Source organism: Condylura cristata, unplaced genomic scaffold, assembly GCF_000260355.1.
Source record: "Condylura cristata isolate star-nosed mole 26May11 unplaced genomic scaffold, ConCri1.0 scaffold00001, whole genome shotgun sequence".
Taxonomy (NCBI): Eukaryota; Metazoa; Chordata; class Mammalia; order Eulipotyphla; family Talpidae; genus Condylura; species Condylura cristata.
In genome coordinates this window covers 19545375-19562063 of record NW_004567102.1, presented here as the reverse complement: position 1 = coordinate 19562063, position 16689 = coordinate 19545375, and the positions used below count along the sequence as shown (strand labels likewise).

Genomic DNA, 16689 nt, shown 5'->3' with positions numbered 1-16689 from the left:
TTTCTCTTGATTTACATAAATATTTTTAATAGGAATGTATCTTAGGAGATCTTTTAAAGGCCTGTTTTATAAATGTTTTTGTTTCTGAGTCATGTGATGAATTTGTCTAATTTGAAAGTCAACCTTTTTGAAACATAGAGTAGTGAGTTTTCAGTTAGTCTGTTGCCACAGGCTTCTTTCTCTCCTCCATCAAGATTTTCAAGGCAAGAGTGGAAGAATTTTAGAGTCTGTAGTGTTTAGGATGTTGCTAAAAGAGTAGTGTCTTTGAATCTTTAATCTGTCTTTCAAATGAGGGTTTTTATGATCAATCTCCTTACCATACCTGATTGTTGTAAGGAAGAAGGATAACAAATATCAATTGTTTGGTTACTATAAATGTTATATACTGTCAAGGTAGCAATAATTAATATGCTTTAGTCTGGAATTACAGAAGTTCTAACTGTAGTTCTGTTGTTTTAATGATAACTCAAATAAACCAACCTCTAACATACTTATATACATGAATTACTTTTTTATTCTTTACCACTTTTCCAGTACTTTACCCTTTTCAATCCTATTCTGTTGTAATGAATGCTTCCGCCTACTACATTAGTAATGGAAATATAGAACACAGTATTATGTGTGTGTGTGTAAAAGCTAGAAGAGCAGATTAGTATTTCAGTTTCCCAGTCTTTTTCTATTTTACAATTTTGTTCAAGGGCAGAGCCTATAAATAAGCATGAGGGTTAGTGTCTCAGGAGAGGTCTATTTTTAGTCTTCACTTTTATTTGAAGGTTTTACAGCCAAGTACAGAGACCAAATTCTGAGATGGCTTCTTTCCTGATAGTCTCATTTTTGAAAACTTTTGTTGCATTCCTCATACCAATTCCCATGCCTTTTCCTCAGCCCCACTGAAAGATACAGTAACTGCAAAGAGACAGGGATATTCCTTTTACTGTTGGATCTGTTATTTTCAGAAATTTACTCACAAGAGTTTATTTTGACTTTAGTAAAACATTAGAACAACCATAGTAGAATATCATATAATATAATAAGGAAATAGGAAATGTGAAAAGTAAGAGGATAATAATTGATTAATCATTTATTTCTTACTTGATTTCCATGAAAATAAAAAAAAAAATTAAATCTTGTTGATTTTGAAAGTGGGATATTCTACTTAATGGAAAAACAAATTAGAGTCATGCTGAAAACCCTCCATTAGACTCACGTTGCATTTAGGGAAAATATTATTAAATGCAATATATTACAGATCAGGCTGTGCATGCAGTTTCATTCAACCTCCTGCCATTTCTCTCCCTGCTCTCATCCCTGTGCAGACCTTCCTTCTGTGCCTAGAATAAGACAACCTCAATTTCTAGGAGGAAAATGTTCATCCTCAGCCCTGGGCAAGGGTGGCCTCTTTGTGTCCTTCAATTGTGAGTTCAGGTGGCACCTTTTCAGAGACATTTTCCCTGACTTCCAAATCTAAAGGTTCCCCTCATCTCTTTTGGGCCCCAAATTTGCATTATCCTACTTCCTTTATCTTTGGCTTTGCTTTGCATTGTCTCAATGACCTGTGATTAACTGCAGTTAAAAATAACACATACAGGGCCCTCCCTAGTGGGGCAGTGGGCTAGGATACAGCACTGCAAGCTGGCCACAGCCACTTCAGTGCAAGTTAGATTCTCAGCTTGGGATGACCCACATGTCACAGCACATCTCTCCTGACCCACATGCTGCTCCCTTTTCAGCATTGTACTTGGTCAGTCGGCTTGTTCTGCTCCCCACTCTGTCTTTGGTGAATCCTCTCACTGCCCCTGCACCCAGTTGGCTAAATAAAATTAAAAAAAAGAAAAAAGCAATATTTTTTTGAGAGACTAACGTATTCACACAACTTTTCACATTATTATAATTATTCTATGTTATTACTAGTTATTGTTAATCTTTTACTGTGCCTAATTTATGAATTAAATTTTATTATAAGTATATACATACAGGAAAAAAATAGTGCTGCAGGGTTTGGTGCTATCTATAGTTTCAGTCACCTGCTGGGTTTATTAGAACATATCCCTATGGCTAAGTGGGGACTACTGTGCTGTTTCACTTGTTCATGGCACTTACCTGAAATTGTCTTGCCCAGTTATTTATTCTCTGAAACATAAGCTGCATGAAAGCAGAATGTTTATCTATTTTTGCCACTTGTCAATTCCGAGTACCTGTAGTAGAGGCTGTCACATAGTAGCCATTTGGTATATAGTTGTTAATGAATATTTTGGGAAGAGTCCTGGAGTCAGAACCTTAGTTTAAATTTTGGTCTGTGTCTATAAAAGCATAAGCCCTATTAGCTAAGGAAACCTTACTTTCCTAACTCTGCCCACATTTAAAAGAAGTAGTGTTAGCTCAGGTATTGTAAACTATTAGACTTATCATTATCATAGTGATCCTGTGAGTTCAGATAACTTCTGTAGTTGAAGGGAAGATTGAAGTTCACCAGTTTCAATCCTTTTTTCCCTTACTGTTACAATGTTATAATAAAATGATATTTAAATACTACTTAGTGGCATTATTAAATCTAGTTCCTGGATTTTCTGATGTCTCTGTCGCCTTTGATATATTCCACATTAATAGATAAGCTCAGTTTAAATTTTTGCATCCCCACACAAAAGTAATTTCCTCTTCTTTTTTTACATCCTCAATTAAGAACTACTTATCACTTGAAGTGGAGAGTTTGTATTACTAAAACACAAACTATATAAGCCGATGTACCTTAAAAAAAAAAGGCAACTTTATTTGACATTAAAAATAGAATTTGTTCGTCAAGGTGGTATATCAGTATTCCTGAGGTCATTTACTGTAAGACTTCATGCTGTAAGCAAGTATCATTTAGTGGAAACCACTCACAATTCTGGGTGTCAAAAGATCCAATTCTTCAGACAAATCATGTCACTGCACATGGTTCCATGTGAGCAAGGGTTTGTCAGATGAATTAATAAGATGATTCTGATCACTAATCAAGATCTCTGACCTTGAGTGGCATTCTTGCCTTCTGTATATGTAGAACCACTTTTATCTGTTCAAGAAAGGGAACTTGTGTTTTTAGCAGTAGACTTATTTTTAATGGACTCTATTATTTTTCTATTAGCTCACTTCTGCCATTGTAGCTATTCCAATTTTCTCTTCTGGATGCATGTAAGATACATTTTAAAGCATTTTGAAAAACAGAACTTACTTTCCTTTTTTGCTAAAATTTTATTGATTTCAAAAGTATTTTCTTATGAGGTTACATATAGTTTACAATACTGTAGTTGACATAGGGGTATAAATTCACATATCTTTAGATTATGTTACCACATGACACCCACCCACAAAAGTACCCATAATCCTCCTCCACAGGCATTGGACTACTGCCTCACTTTGTTCTCAACCTCCACCCCTAACTTTCCACTCTTGTGGCCTCAATTTTATAGTAATATTTCTATGTTTAGTTTTGTCTCTTTCATTGCCCTGTCTTTTTATATTGCACATATGAGTGAGATCATCCAGTATTTTTTTCTACTTCTGACTTTTTTCACTTACCATAATGCTCTTCAATCCCATCTATGTTGTCACAAATGACAAGATTTCATCATTTTTATAGAGGAGTATTATACCACATTTTCTTTACCCACTTGTCTGTCCTTGGGCCCTTAGGTTGTTTCATAACTTGGCTGTTGTGAATCGTGCTACAGTGATCTATCCCCTGTACTTTGCTCTTTTGCATTCTTTGGGAGATACCTAGGAGTGGAAATCCTAGGTCATATGGTACATCTACTTTAATATATTTAGAAACCTCCATACTGTTTTTGGTAGGAAAAGATTCATATCAATAGTTTCCAAGTGTACACCCTGTATGCCAATGCTTGTTTCTGGTCTGTTAGATAGGGTGGTTCTTAAGATGGTAAGCTAAAATCTCATTTTGGTCTTGATTTGCATTTCTCTGATTATCAGTGATAATGCAGATTTTTTTTTAAACATTACTTGATCATAACCATATCTTTCATGGAGAAGTGTCTACTTAGATTTTCTGCTCAATTTTTGATCAGTTATTTGTTTTCTTTTTGTTGCATTGTATAAATCCTTTGTAGATTTTGAATGTTAGTCCCTTGACTAATGTATGATGTGCAAATTTTTTTCCATTCTGTAGGGTGTCTTTTTATTTTAATCATAGTTTCCTTTACTGAGAAGCAGAAGCTTCTCAACTTAATGTAGTTCCATTTGTTTATTTTTGTTTTTGTTTTCCTGGCTGTTTGAGCCAGCTAAATCTTCCCTGAAGCCAGTGTTGTACAGTGTTTTGCCTGTTTTCTTCTATGAACTGTATGGTTTCAGGACTTAGAGCAAAGTCTTGAATCTATTTTGGTTTATTTGTGTAAGTTTCCAGATGGTGGTCTAGTTTCATTCTTCTGCATGTGACTGTCCAGTTTTTTTAAGGACCATTTATTAAAGAGACTTCCCTTTCCCCACTGTGTACTCTTTGACTCCTTTGTGATAGATAAACTGTTCATATAAGTATGGGTATATTTTTGAACTCTCAATTCTATTCCATTGGTCTGTGTATTTGTTTTTAATATAATACCATGTTACTTTGATTGTGATAGCTTTGAAGTATAATAAGAAGTCTGTGACACTTGGTTCTTTTTTTTTGTTAAGATTTATTTGTGCATACAGAACTGGGGTACAGGCCAGAGGCTCAGGGGTGGCGAGAGGCTTCACCAGAGACAGAGTGGGGAGCAGAACAGGCAGATCAATGAAGTACACTGCTGACGGGAGCAGCGGGCAGGTCAGGAGAGGTCGGCCACGCCATGTGGTCACCTCCGGGGCAGGCGGGAATCAAACTCATGCGGAAGTGGCTTTAGCTTCTCAGTGCTGTGATTTAACTCGCTGTGCCACGAGGGAGGGCCTACACTTGGTTCTTTTTTAGTCAAAACTGATACGGCTGGTCTTGTTAATTTATGGGTCAATATACATTTCAACATTTGCTCTGTCTATTTGAAGAATGATATTTAATCTTTGATTGGGATTACATTGAATATTTAGCTTTGGACAAGCTTGCCATTTTAATGATGTTAATTTTTTTCAATCCATCAGCAGGGACTATCTTCCCAATACTTTGTGTTTTCTGTTGTGTGTGTGTGTTTTCAATAATGTTTTAATGGTTGTTACTGTAAAGGTCTTTCACCTCTCTTTTTAAATTGACTTGTAAGTATTCTGTTGTGTTTGATGGAACTGTAAAAGGGATCTTAGTGAAATGTTAGGTAAGCCCTGATAATCATTGAATACTTGCAATATAGACCTAGGGGCCTGGCCACCTTGGTTTTTGTTTCCTTTTATATGAGTTTGATCTATTGTTTGCACTGGGGGCAGTGCTGGTTTGTGTTTTAGTGAACTGTTGATAAATAGATTCTAAAATGTCTTGGTACATGCTCTTCCATTCAGAGTCTTGTCCCCTACCCTGCCCTCTTCATTTGTTTCAGAAAGATGCAGACACTAAGCCTCAGGCCATTAACAATAGCAATGTTCTTTCTGGTATTGTAGAAATTACAACATATTTACTTTTGGATAAAGCAACAAAATAAAAGGTAAAACCTGGAGTGTCTTTTAAAGCCCAGTTGTTCAAATTGTGACCTGTGATCCACCAGTGACAGTACCAGCATCATCAGGAAGCTTGTTAGAAATGAAAAATCTCATGTCATTAACTGAACCAACTTAATCAAAATCTGAATTTTATGGCAGATAGTAATTGGCAAACAGGAAAGATTGTTTTGAACTTAAAAGTGGGGGGAGAGGAGTTAATGTTAAAAGAACTGTTGGATTTAGCTGGCATCTTATTTAGCTGGCATACTATTATAAAAATTAATCCTAGTTTCAAAATTAGCTGAAATTGAATATCAGACAGGTAAATAAGAGTTCTCAGCAAATTGTATAAATGGTAACACTCAAGAAATGAAGATATTAAAGGTTCCTTGTCACTCTTGAGTAGAAAACCTTTAGAAGACCATTCTTATTTGTCATTTTTGCAATACCTTATACATGGTTCTAGAACTTTCATGCACATTAACCTATGAGAAGTTCTTTTAAATATATTGACACAAGCTGTGCAATTTCTGTCGACTGACAAATTCTGGATGGAAGGGAGAAACTCTGAAAAATCAGAATTTCCATGCTAACTTATGTTATGACCTCCCTTTTTTGTATAATCATAATATCAAAATATTCTGAGCAACCATCAGTATACAACTGTATTGCCTTAGCCTCATTAGGCACTGCCTGGCCCAGGCAAGCAAGCGCTGCCCCAGGGTGGGAAATTCCTCTTGAAGTCAAAAGTAATTTTACAAAATCAGTATTGTAAAACAAGGCAGTACTAGAACATGTTAAAACATAACCAGAGCACTTTTACTGCTGGGATGAGAACCCACATCCCATCACTCTACTATCTTACTTAAACTTTCTATTGTTTAGTCTTTAAATGAGGAACTTTACTATATCTCTTTTAATGATTGATTTACTAAATCAAACTTCTCCACCCTAGCCCTCAACTTTACCCTCTTTCACCTATAGGATGTCTCAATGAGAATGAAGGTCATTAAATAGTATTAGGGTTAAAGGGACTTTGTTTTAGCTAATCTTCACTGTGGTAAATATAGCAATGTTAGTCTTAAATTTTATGAATTTATGTACCTGTTTTAACTTTAATAGATTGATTTTAAGAATAATAAATGTTATAATCTCAGCTAGAGGTCAGTAGGACCCTAAACTGTTCTTAGAAAAAAGAGATGATTGCGATCTCTCAGCTCAATTCATATGCTAATGTTATCCCACTGCTTGCTTGTAATGTATAAATAAAATTGCTGAGACAAGAGTAGGAAGACTTCCACTCCACTCCAGCAACTGGACCCCCTTGTCTTCCTCACGCCTGCTCCCCTCTCTACCTTCTTGGAATCTCCACTCTCCTATGCTGCTTCCATCTTAAGACCCTGCCTGTTCTGCCCTCCAACAGCCTGTGACTGGGGCCAGTTCTGACAATATATGACCCTACAATCTAAAGTTAGGATAGGGCTAGGGCATCCCTATGTCTGATTAAGGTCCCCATCTATATGTTTAACTAAATTGAAGTAAATGCTAAAACTTGATATGCCTTACTTTATATATGTTGCATATAAAGGTATTTATGGTGTGATAGCCATAAACATGTCAGTTATGTTTCAGTGAATAAATAACTGTAACATTAATTTTATACCCTTTTTATAACTTCAACTTTGATGGGTGTCAATCTAGAAGAAATTAAATTAGACATTTAGATTTAGTCCAAGAATTCTGAATGAATTAGGTACTACATAGAAAAAAAAAATAAGGTTTTTTTTTTTTTTTGATAGGACAGAATAAATTAATCTTGGTTGTTCTGGAGATGAAGTATGTCAATATTTATTAGTATACATTGTTGCCATAAAACAGCATATCCTGGTGATGACTCACCCAAAAATGCCATTCTCTGACATATTTTGGCTTTTATGACTATTTGAAGAGACCAAAGTTATTTGAAAAATAGCAGTGATGTTACTGAATCGTTTTTCACTGCATTTAAGCTATATAACAACTTACATAGATATCAGTCATTCAGTTGAATAGCCTTATATAAATTTTCAGGCCCAAATGTTTTTCTCCCAACCAGCAGGTCTACTTGTGTTTCTTCCCAGTCATCTTTTCACATGAAAAGCACATGTTTTCCAGAACAAGTTTACTTGTTTTGGACTTCATATATTTGGAATTGTTTTGAATCCAGATACAACCGCTTTTGTGTGTGGCTTCTTTATTTAATAGAAGATATTTAAAATTTATTCATGTTGGGTATAGCATTAGTTCAGTATTATTTTGTTGCTATGTGCTATTTCATTTTGTATCTCCAGTACACAATTTTCCTGCTAATGTTTGAATTATCTTTACTTTTGGACTATTATGAATAAAACTTTTATAACAGATTTAAGGCATTGGGCCTGTGCCTTCATGTTTCTAAGTTGTATAACTAGCAGACAATTGCTGGCATAATTTACCTTTAATAGAAAGTAAATTTAACAGTTTCCAAAGTTATTGTAGTTTTCACTTTCACCAACAATGCAGGCATTCTAATTTCTGTAATTAGTCTCATAAATATTTGACATTGTCAATCTTAATGTCATATCAGTTTTAATGGATGTGAAGTGACACATTATTGGTTATCAATTTAAATTTCTCTGATAACTGATGAGGACAATTACATAAACTTACTGAACATTTCTATATATTCTCTTATAATGTGTCTGCTTAAGATTTTTGGCTATAAAAATTGGATTGTTTTCATTTTTGTTTATTTGTAGCATTTTTTTAATGCATGTATTTGATACATGCCAATTTAAAGAAGTATTTTATTCTTAATATCAGCATGTATTTTCTGTAATACAAAATTTCTGTTTTATTTAGTTCATCTGTTTTCTCTGTATATCACAATGAATGAAATCATAACAGGGTTTTTCTTTGTCTGGCTTATAGCACTAAGCACAGCACCCTCTACATTCATTCACATTGTTTAAAATTGGTCAGATTTCATCTTTTTTTAAAATTCATAAATGGCATTCCATTGTGTATATAGAACTCACATTCCTCACCTATACATTAATTGATGGGACTTCTTAGTCTCATTTTTAGACATCGTAATAATGCTACAGTGAACGTGGGAATATATATGTATCTTTGAATTAATGTTTTTGTAATTTTTATACAAATATCCATAATTGATATCCAATTTTTATAGCCAAAAATCTTAAGTAGACACATTACAAGAGAATATATAGAAATGTCCAATAAGTTTATGTAATTGTATTCATCATTAGTCGTCGGAGAAATTTAAATTGCTACCACAATTTCTTTTTTTTTTTTTTTTTTTTAAAGATTTATTTATTTATTCATACAGAACTGGGGTATAGGCCAGGGTGAGAGGATTCATCAGGGACAGAGTGGGGAGCAGAACAGGCAGATTTATGAAGTACACTGCTGAGGAGAACAGTGGGTGGGTCAGGAGAGGTCTGTCACGCCATGTGGATCTCCTCCAGGGCAGGCGGGGATGGAACTGGCTTAAGCTTCTTAGTGCAGTGCTTTAACCCTCTGCGCCATCAGAGAGGGCCCCAATTTCTATTTTTAACTTTTGGAGCACCCTTTATCCTGATTTCCATAGTAACTGCACCAACTTAAATTCTCAGCTGTGGAATATAAGTTTTCTCTTCTCTTCACATCCTCTTCAACATTTATTCTTTCTTGTCTTTGGATAATTGCCATTCTCATAGGCGTGAAGTTTGTGTTTCTCTAGTAAAGAGAGGAGAGGTGTCTCTTCATGTGCTATTGGTCATGGTTATGCTTTCTTTTGAGAAATCTCTATTCAGCTCCTCTACCCGTTTATTGATTAAATTGTTAGAAATTTTATTAATTGAATTGTTTTATTGTGTTCTATTAGTTATTTGAATAATTTGTATATAAAGCCCTGGTTGGACATAGGATGTGCAAATGTCTTCTCCCATTCGTTAGGGTCTTTTTGTTCTGATGTTTTGCCTGTGCAGAAGATTTGTAATTTGATCTAGTCCCATTGTATATTTTTACTTCTGTTTCATTTGTCATTGGACTCCAGACCCTAAATACATTTGAAGGCTGATATCAACTATAATACACTGTATTTTCCTTCTGTTTATTTATTTTTTTTTACTAGAGATATGTTGGCCTACTTCTAAAAGTTGGGAAGGATTCACTTTGTCTTCATTTAACGAATGAGTATTAATTAGTAGTATTGATTAGTAGTATTTTTCTAGACTTAGAATTTTCTTTGTGGAAAAATTTTGTTAAAATTCAATTTCTTTAATATATCATTAGAATAGTTTTAGTAAGAATTGTAGGCATTGCTTTGTTAATTTCATTTGTCTGCTGGTTTTTCTTTTTGACTTTTTCAGCTGTAGTGACCTCCCTGTTTCAATATTCAGTTAGGGATATTTTATGTTTTCATCTTATTTCTTGATTATTCTAACTAGAATTTGTTAATGTATTCATTTGTTCAGAGAAGTGTGTGTGTGTGATGAATATTTTCTTTTATGGATTAGTTTCTTATACTTTCTGTGCCTTCTTAAATAATCAGGCATAGATTCTGATTATTCATTTTTCTTTTTTTCCCTAATATTTGCTTTTAAATCAAAGCTTCATATGCACAGATACAACTGCATTATAGCATTTTCATTTAAAAAATATTATCAGTTTGGATATTTTAAAATGTCCCCTCTGATTTCTTTTCTTTTTAAAGTATGTTGCTTAATTTCCAGGTATTTTGGAAATTTATTCTTTTTCTTTTCTAATTGAATGTCAAATAGGTCACAGGCATAATCTGTAATTTAACTTCTTTGGAATTTGAGGCTTATTTTTCCCATGTGATGTGTTTTGGTGACTATTCAAAATGTATTACAAAGGGATATATATCCTGCCATTGTTATGTAGAATTTCTGTAAAGGTTAAGGAGAAAAAGTTGGTTGGTAGTGTTTTTCAAACCTTTTGTTTTACCATTATTAGATTTAATGTCTAATTCAAATGAAAATTGGATATTAAAATTTTATATAATAATGAGAATTGGCCTTTTTTTATGTTTTGCTTTGTGTTTCCTTTACCTTTATTTTTAGACGCTTACCTATGTAGGGTTTTTATATCCTTCTGGTCTGTTTTTGATTTTATTATTAAAAATTTCATTCTAATTTCTTTTTGTTGTCTTATGTATGTAATACATCCTTTATCTATGCCTAATTTAAAGAATTTTATTTTGTTTTTCAACTTTTTTGAGTGTAAAACACCTGGGTATGACTACTTTTTATCTTCTTGGGGTTTGTTGAACATCTTTGACTTCATTATTGAGGACATTTTTCTATTTGTATAAATATTGGTCATTTTCTTGTTAAGTATTTTTCTATTTTCTTTATGAAAATTTAACTACTTTTATGTGAATTCAAGATCATTTTATATTGTCGCACAGACTTCTCATGATTTGTTTCTGTTAATTCATGGTCAGATGTATTGATCTTTTCCTCTCATGTGTAAAGATAAGACCAACTGTATAACAATTTTTTTAAAAAAGATTTATTTTCTTTATTTATGCATGCAAGAACTGGGGTATAGGACCAAGGTGTGGGGATTTGGTGAAAGAATTCACCAGAGAGAGAGTGGGGAGCAAAACAGTTGGATCTACTGAAATACACTGCTTAGGGGAGCAGTGGGAAATGTGCCATGTGGGTAAGGACCCTGACCAAAGATAGAGTTCTTTAAATTCTCTCTTCTCTACTGGGTGTGAAAAAAGACTGTGGTTTGTGATTTATAGTTTTCATCCTTGGGAGTGATAGCTTCTTACAATTTACCACATACTAACCAGAAAGATAGAACTAAGGATAATTTAACAGACACTAAGTCCAGTAACTTGAGTATTTATAAATCAGCTAAAATAGACTTTAGTATCTATAGTTACACATTTTTGAAAAAATTATGTCCTATAACTTGATTTTGTCATATAAACATTTTACCTGAAACTGATCAAGTATTCTTAAAGGTAAGTTATATTTATGGGAAGGTTTACAACACATTATTAAAAATAATGAGATAATATTCAAAGGATTGCTAAAAGGAAGTCTAGTAAATATTTTGAGCAAAATTCAATATTTTAGAAAAGTTATACTCTTTCAAGAAAGTAATAATTACAAGATTATCCAGAGTCATTTTCATCTCTAATTCATTGCTCTGATTCATTAGAATATATAAAATATGGGGCTTTAAAATTTAACTTGCTTTAATTGAGGTAACATTAGTGTCTCCCTATCAGATATCATCCTTAGTACACTCAGCACCAAATCACCGATAATCCTCAACATAGCTCATTTGTGCTTCTTTCTCTCTTTGTTCTTATGTCTCCCTTTAGTGCTCTCCCCACCTGGATATTTAAACATTCTGTAGTCAGCACTTACAGGTTACTTTTGAAGCTTGTCTGTCTAACCCTTAAAAGTTTCCCTGTATTTCACATAGTTGCTGTCTCTTATGTATTCCACATATTTGCAATTGAAGAGCCAGTTAAATTAGTTTTAAAGAGTGTCAAATTTCATGGTGCATTGGTACATTGTTTGGGTAATAACAAAATTTAATTATACAATGGCTTGGTATTTGTCTTATTTTTAAAATATATTTAAGATTTAAGTATCTTTTCTTTTCTTTTTTTCTTCTAGAAATCCTGAAACTGACATAGTAAACAAAAACAAAACATGGCTCACCTTATTACATTTCTTTGGATAGTTTTGGTCTTGCTGTTGCAACATTCTGTACTAGCCGAAGATGGGGAAATAAGATCAAGTAAGAGCTATCAGAATTGTCCATTTTTTGCAGTCCATAAATTGATCATGGAAATCAATTTAGGGGGGTTCAAGTAGTGGTCTTAAGGATCTTATTGTTTTTGGTGCTATACTTCTTAAATAAATGGTTATATTATGCATTAGCAGAGGAAAAGCTTCTATCTGAGATATTTGGAGAAAATGCTATGATAATTGTTTATTCTGTTTAACAGGTTTTGGAATAAATCATGAGATAAAAAATCCATTGTCCATCACTTATTAAATTCCTGATATATAGAAAAAGAAAGCATCTGCCTCACAGAATGGTTTTCAGGACCATCTTATTTGGTAATCTTCTAGAGATAGTCAGAAAACCCATGTAAATGAGATGATGCATAAATATGACTTAGCATAGTGACATTTATTAATAGGCAAATGGTTATTATTGCTCAGATTGCCTGTAAGAAAGCTGGTATTGGAGAACAGGTAGGTTAATTGTAGTTCTGCTACCTAGGCCACCCTTTACAGATATAATGCTTTTTAAAAACTTTATGCGTATCCACATTCATAACTAACAACAACAAATATCTGAATATACAATTAAATATGATTTTATAAGTGTATAGTCATTTGGTTTGAAAAGTTGATTTAATCAGACATAAAATTTATTAAAACAACAATATTAAACATTTTCACAACACTTTTTTAGTTTAATTTAACCAAGCTCTTATATGTTAGGTACTCTTTTCTGATTTTGTCAGTGGGAAATGAGACTTGCAAAAATAAGGGGCTTACCTGGTGTCATGTAGCTGTTTAGAGTTGCTGCTATATTTAAATTATTCTTTTGATCATCAATACATTCCTTGTGCCTGACACCGGTGATCTTGCTAAGGAGGAAGTCCCTTGGAGTGGTATTTTGTCTGGGGTTTATAAATGGCAATACTTGCTTTTGTTCCCATGCTCTTGGCTAACCTTGCAGTTATGAAATATATGAGCAATGACTCTAGAAAGTGGTTGGAAGAGCCAAGAATAACCCCAATGAGAGTTTATAACCACTAAATTGAGTGGCATACAAACACAAGCAGGTTCAGACAATACTGAGTCTCATAGTATTGAGGAAAGACAACACTTCAGAGTTCTGCAGCTACAACTTTCCTGTCTTTTCTTCTCCCGACAAAACCCCAGTAAAAGCCTAGTTCTGTAATCCCAGCCTTGTTTCCAAAAATAATAAAATAACAATTCCCTTGGTTAGAAATCTACCTCTGGGTATAATTCCTTTCTCCTGCCCCTGCCCTGAACCCTGGCCCTGGTTTCCTTGGCATGGGTCGTTGGAACATTGTCCCTAACCCATCTGCACTTTATGACCACCTGCTCTGTGACACCTCAGAAGTGATGTCATGATTAGCATTACAGTCTTGAGACAGATTTTTGTTGTGGGTAACTTCTTGAGTCTTATACTTGTTCACCTGACAATAGTGTTTACGTTTGCCAGTTACTATAATGAATGAGCTGAAATAACTTAAAAATTGAGAACTTTTCATGCAAACCTCATCAATTCCTCAGTTTTATATGAAAATAAAAATGAGAAAAGGAATAGAAGGGAAGGAGGGAATGAGAAAGGGAAGGGAAGAGAGTGAGGGAGAAATGGATTTACTGTTACAGAGATGCAAAAGAATGGTAAATTGTCACTAAACTCTTTTATAGTACCTTACCTTGTAATTATTATATATTATTTGCAACATGTACAGAAGATAAATCACCCTAATTATACCTTTAAAGTGGGTATCTAATCACAACTGAAGGGAGGCTGTTAATATGAATAAAAACACAATACTTAAATTTATTATCTTATTACCTTGCCTCATTTCATAGTCTTTCATCTCATCTCCAGGAGATGTGGGCTTTAAACAATAGTCATCTTACTGCTGTGACTGAACTTAACAAAGGAGAAGGCAGGGATCAAACAGACCCTGCTGCTGATCTATTTGCCATTTCAAACTTTTGGAAAGTAAAAACCAGTTTGTCTTTTGGTCTTTGTCAGTTCCTCACCTTTGAACTTTTGACTTGTTCTCTATGATTAAAATATCCTCCTCTTCATTTGGCTAACCCTCTCCTCTCAGATCTCAGATCACCTGTCAGTTTTCCAACAAAACCTTCTCTGACTTCCCATATTTGAGTTCTTCATCATTCTCATAATACTTTGTATTTTCACTAAGTAGTGAGTTGTATGCCTCAGTAAACACTGAGCTTTTTGAAATATGTATCTTAGAAACTAGTACATAGTATGGTATCAGGCACAGTTTAGGTATTCAACATATACAATGAGAGAATAAATCTGGTTAAAGAGTTGCCATGTACTATAGAAAAGTTACGATTTTTTTTTCTTTTTCTTTTTCTTTCCGTAGGTAGAATTAGTCTAGGTATCTTTGCACTAAAGATAGTCTTTTTCTTAATAACATAAAATATTGATGTGAGTGAATGATTGAAAATCATACATTCATTTTTTTCATTTATTCAATGGAGAACTAAAATAAAATGTTGCTTAATAGTATCATTGCAACTGCAAAGAGATGTTTGGATACCATATTCTTAGTATTTCTTGCTTTTAAATGAGTAAATAAAAGAAAAAAATCAACAAAAATAAAGCCCTCATTTATGGATAATTTTTAATGAGCAAGTCAGTGTGTCTTATATAATCCTTACAAAACTATCGTGAAATAATTACTGTTGTCCTTTTTAGTTTCAGCTTTATTGACACAACAAATTGTAAAATATTTAAAGTGTACATTGTGATGACTGAAAACCTTCCACTCTGTATATAACACATGTGCTCTGTGCTTTTCTTTTTTAACCCAGGTTGTCGTACTGCTCCAACAGACTTAGTTTTCATCTTAGATGGCTCTTACAGTGTTGGCCCAGAAAACTTTGAAATAGTGAAAAAGTGGCTTGTTAATATAACAAAAAACTTTGACATAGGACCAAAGTTTATACAGGTTGGAGTGGTCCAATATAGTGACTATCCTATACTGGAAATTCCCCTTGGAAGTCATGATTCTGCAGAGAGTTTGCTGGCAGCCATGGAATCTATTCACTACTTAGGAGGAAACACCAGAACCGGAAAGGCCATCCAGTTTGCACTTGATTACCTCTTTGCCAAATCCTCACGGTTTCTGACTAAGATAGCTGTGGTCCTCACAGATGGTAAATCTCAAGATGAAGTCAAGGAGGCAGCAGAAGCTGCAAGAGACAATAAAATAACATTATTTGCTATTGGCGTTGGTGCAGAAACAGAAGAAGCAGAGCTCAGGGCTATTGCCAACAAGCCTTCATCTACTTACGTGTTTTATGTGGAAGACTATATTGCAATATCCAAAATAAGGGAAGTGATGAAACAAAAGCTTTGTGAAGGTAAGTCTTAATGTAATTTAGAAACAAGCGTACTTTCTTACATTTTAATGTAACCTTTCTTTTACACTTTGTGTATATGTATACACTTATATGTATTTAATGCCAACTTATTTACAATGTTATAATTGAAGTAAGCACAAACTTTTGTATTATATTTAATTCATATAATTGAAAAGATCACTTTAAAATGAAGCCTGTAATTGGAAAATAATTATTTTTTTTATCTTTGTTGTTTTTTTTTCTCTTTCATTTACAGCATACTTATTGTGGGCATGATAAAAGTTGTAAGAATGAAAATGCATATCATATGATCATATAGTATTGTTAATGAGTTCTTTTTTATTTCAAAATTCAACAATTTAGGGTCTGAAGAGAAAAATGCCTCTCTTTCCAGCGATACATCTTATTTTATTTATATCAAACTTTAATTCCATTTCCAATACTCCATAGTACAAGTAGTGACTATACTTTTTATTGTATTATAAATATGATACCTTTACATTTCCATCATGTTATATCAAAGAGAGTGATTATCCTAAAATAAGTTTGGTAGAATTTGCTTTTAATTTGTTATGTTCTCTAAAATATAAGCTGTTGTTTCCAATGTGAAAGACCTTGGAAAAATCTGAAAATATTGTAGTATTTGTATAGTATAAAAGCCTACTAGGATTTCAACTTTATAAAAATTTGCATACCTAGTTTCTTAGAGAAATGTAAACAAATCATTTTTTTGTAGGTGATGATATAATGCAGACATTAATGACTGTTAGGAAATAGTCTTGTTTAAACATATTGTTAATATTATATAAATATAATTAAGCATAGATTATATAATAGAGGCATTTGAAAAACTTTCATTAGCAGAAAAGACCCAGAGTTAAGTTTTCCCAAAATGATAGAA

At 33.4% G+C, this 16689-nt stretch overlaps 1 protein-coding gene across 1 annotated transcript in view; it reads left to right on the top strand.

Moving 5' to 3' along the window:
• Positions 1-16689, top strand: part of COL21A1 (collagen, type XXI, alpha 1) — a 132378-nt gene that overhangs the window by 38417 nt on the left and 77272 nt on the right. The window contains exons 2-3 of the mRNA XM_012729801.1: positions 12279-12402; positions 15237-15788. Coding sequence (XP_012585255.1) covers positions 12315-12402; positions 15237-15788 — 640 coding nt within the window. The 5' untranslated portion in view covers positions 12279-12314. The remainder of the gene's footprint in view (positions 1-12278; positions 12403-15236; positions 15789-16689) is intronic.